We start from the raw sequence: 3587 nt of genomic DNA on the forward strand, positions 1-3587 counted from the left end.
CGTTAAATTCACGATGCGATGTCCATCTTTTTCATTTCATAATTTCTTGGAAAAAAAGAATTAACTAATGAATCAAACTTATCTTTATGGAAGATTCGGGAATATCTACACGAGTACTCATTTTGCAAACATAGCAGAAAATCTTCTAAAGAAATGGACATATTGATTTTATCCATTTTTGCTCTTGGGGCGTTGAACATGATAAAGGTGGAATGTCAGAGCAATTCAAATTATGTATGTAAGGCCCGTTGAAGTCCCCGAGAAAGAGTCTAAATAGGGCTATAAGTAGGCCGTTTGCTATTGCAATAAGGGCTGCTCGCCTTTCCTTTTGACGGCTTGGCTTCCTATCGCTCCTATGTAGTGGTCGGCCTTAAAAGTATCTTTGGACCCTACCATACCATCATGCATGCCTATGTTATAGTGCGTTAAGCTTCGCCAGAAGCAAGCAAGATGATGAAGCGAAGCTTCGTAGACAAGGCTCGTTCCGTGCTTGACTTACGAGCTCGTGTAGTAAGGCCTCGCCCTACTTCAATAAGGGCTTCTTATGCACTCCACCCGTAAACGAGCGTTAGAGCTTTTTGAGCGAGCGAGCGATGCCTTCCTGGAGCTTCCCCCTTCCCTCACCCGAGAATTGCATTTCCGCTTCAGCTTCCCCGGTTTAGTTGGTTTGGAGGATTAATTGGTTGGATACCCAATCCGCATAATCTTTCAAAGTCACCGCTTCTACGACGATAGGCGTAAAGGCATGATTAGTTCCACAAATCTCACTGCACTGACCATAGTAAACTCCTTCTCGTTGTACCGAGATGGAGGTAAGATTTGAACGACCAGGTACAGCATCACATTTGACACCTGAGGAAGGTACAGCCCAACTATGAGGTACATCAGCGGGTGTTACAATCATACGTAGATGAGTTTTGGCTGGTACAACCACTCTATTGTCAACTTCTAATAAACGTGATTGACCCAATTCTGGATCATCTTCTGGAATCGTATAACTGTCAAAAGTGAGTGACTGTTCATCGGAACTGTTATAGTCCGAATACTCATAAGGTTGGGTCGACGCCCGCCTCCCCCCAAACTTTACTTGCAAGTTTCCCCGCAAAAAGCTCTCCACGCCTACTCTTATTTATAAAGAGCACTATTCTTCTTTAGTTAGGTAGTTCTCCCCCCTCTATGAGACCGTAAGACCCCGGTGGAATCGAAGGCCCGCTTACTAATAGGCAAGAGGGGACCCTTTCTCGCCCAGCCCTACCTACATCAGTGAAGCTGGAACCGAGGAAGACAATGTTCAACACACATGAGACAAAATGAAGGTATGGGACGGCCAGTTCACCACGGAAAGCGAATTCGATCCTTTAGTAGTCTTCTTTGTTCGAAAAATGCGCAGTGGAAAGGGATGCTAGTCGGCTTTGGCGAAGTTGTAGGCCCCAATAGATCAGATCAAGAGTGATTCCTCACCTATCCTGTCAGGGGCCAAGTCGAAGGCTCGAGTATAGATTCCCTATGCTCATGTGAACGGCCGGCCCGTAGATCTAAAAGGATCCATAGGCCCGACTGGAAAGTATGTTTGTCCACGAAAAAAAGTTGTTCATGAGACCTCGAATTCCCACGTTCCAGCCTGCATTATGCCAGCAGGTCCCACCCCCAATTTCTTGAGTCACCCTTATCTAAAAAAAAAGGACGGAGTCTATCTAGATCATAGGATCACTGTATTCAGAGGTCAATTCTCTTTCTTTGACCTCCCACCGTTCACGACATCCCTTGCTTCTCGCAAGAACGGCTCCTCGGTGGAGGAGTAGAAGCGCTGGTCCCCTTCGGTCAAGTGGTTGTGCGTGCTCTTACCTACCGTAGGACCTCCGTCCCCGAAGCGAAGAAGGAGGAGCAGGAACAACAGGTTGTCCTCTCTTGGCCCAGTAGTTCCGCAACTACTACCGTGGTTGTTGCCAACGGGGATCCCCCATTCCGAAAGGTAACGGGGCCGGCCCTTAGGTCCAAAGTTGTATGCCACTGCTGTGGTGCCGATAGATTCACTACTAAAGCCCCGTTATCGGACATTGCAGGCTTAGCATCTATTTTTCGTATATCGCTCCACCACACCGAGAAGAGGTATGTGTACCTCCAGCAATAACAAGAATGGAACCATAGGCTCCTATGCTGGGAGCATTTCGGGGTATAGGTCTAACCACCTCAACTCTCTGTTTCTGGCATGCTATAGTTCTTTTAGTCTCTCGACGACGGGAATGGGAGATGACCGGTAAGCCAGATGCTTCGCGAACCACCGGTACATTTCGTTGCACTTAAATCACCCTCGTTAAGAGGCGCACTCCGATACCATTGATGTCCAATAGCTTTGATAGTAATGGCTGGATCTACTAATACCCCGTCCATTGAGTATAACAGAGCAAACGATGGTATAGCAATGAACAAAAGAATGACACTAGGAAATATGGTCCGAATAATTTCGATAGTAGTTCCATGAACAATCCTTTGCGGGATTGGATTAGTTTGCTCGTTGAAATGCCATAAAGCGCGAACCAACATCTGTGATACGAAAACCAAAATCAGAATGAGGAAGAAAAAGATATCGTGATGTAAGTCAATGATTCCTTGCATCATAGGTGTTGCAGCGTCTTGAGATCCTAATTGCCATGGTTCCGCAGCATCACAAAGAGCGATTGTGAGGAATCGACATTCTAATGAACGAAGAATCATTGGAATTTCTCATCTTTTTTAGCTCTGCTCCTAGAAAGGAGACTGATCTTGACGTCGGCGTTGGTTTTTCCAACGAAAAACGAGAACATACTTTCACGAACTTCTAATCCAAAATGCTAGTTGCCTTGTAACGCATACACTGGAGCGTTTGTCCCATCGACGAAGGCCAATGAGACTACTATACGCGTTTTCCGAGGAGCAACATGATACTTTCTTTGCCGTTGGTTCCCAACTCTCCTTCCTTTTAATTTCCTTCCTCCCTTAAAGCTGAATCTCACCATTCGAGAAGCTATGGAATCGTCGACCCCCTTACCAAGTAGACTATGAAGTCACTTTCGTTTTTTTGGTTGTGTATGCTATGTGTTTGTGCCCCGTCATCTACGAAGTAAATTCGACAAGAAAGCTATCCGATGTATATTCGTTGGATATGATAATGAGCGAAAAAGGTGGAAGTGTTGTGGCCCTTGCTATACATCCCGAGTGTGGTCTTCGATGAAGCATCATCTTGGTCCCAAGCTGTAGTATTGCCAGATTCTGGAAACTTAGAAACTAGCTTGCAAGAAAAGCTAGAAAAGGAATTGCGGCCGCAGACATCAGCTAACCTACTTTAGTCGACTTTCCCCTTCCCGTAAAGTGGATCTGCCTTCTCCCGCTCAATAACACAGCTATTATCGTATCGCAAGCAGCAAGCGCTAAAAGAGAAGTGCCCAGCACTAACGCTATAAGAAGACCTTATCATGGGGATGAGTCTACTTCTTAGCTGCTCTTAAAGTTAGCGCTTTATGCTATTCAAGAAGGACTATAACACGAGTACTGCTCTCTTGCTCTTTCCTACCCTATAGAGTTAGACTAGACTTCCTTAGAAGTGATCC

General features: G+C 45.6%; 1 protein-coding gene across 1 annotated transcript; it reads right to left on the reverse strand.

Moving 5' to 3' along the window:
- Positions 1 to 643: 643 nt before the first annotated feature.
- LOC127757119 (cytochrome c oxidase subunit 2-like) lies at positions 644 to 3073 on the reverse strand. Its single transcript, XM_052282554.1, has 2 exons — positions 2328 to 3073; positions 644 to 1086 (listed from the first exon to the last, which is right to left on the reverse strand). Exons 1-2 carry the CDS (start codon positions 2713 to 2715, stop codon positions 659 to 661), a joined length of 816 nt encoding a protein of 271 aa, XP_052138514.1. The 5' UTR covers positions 2716 to 3073; the 3' UTR covers positions 644 to 658.
- Between the last annotated feature and the right edge of the window lie 514 nt (positions 3074 to 3587).

This window comes from Oryza glaberrima, chromosome 12 (genome assembly GCF_000147395.1).
Source record: "Oryza glaberrima chromosome 12, OglaRS2, whole genome shotgun sequence".
In the NCBI taxonomy this organism is placed as follows: Eukaryota; Viridiplantae; Streptophyta; class Magnoliopsida; order Poales; family Poaceae; genus Oryza; species Oryza glaberrima.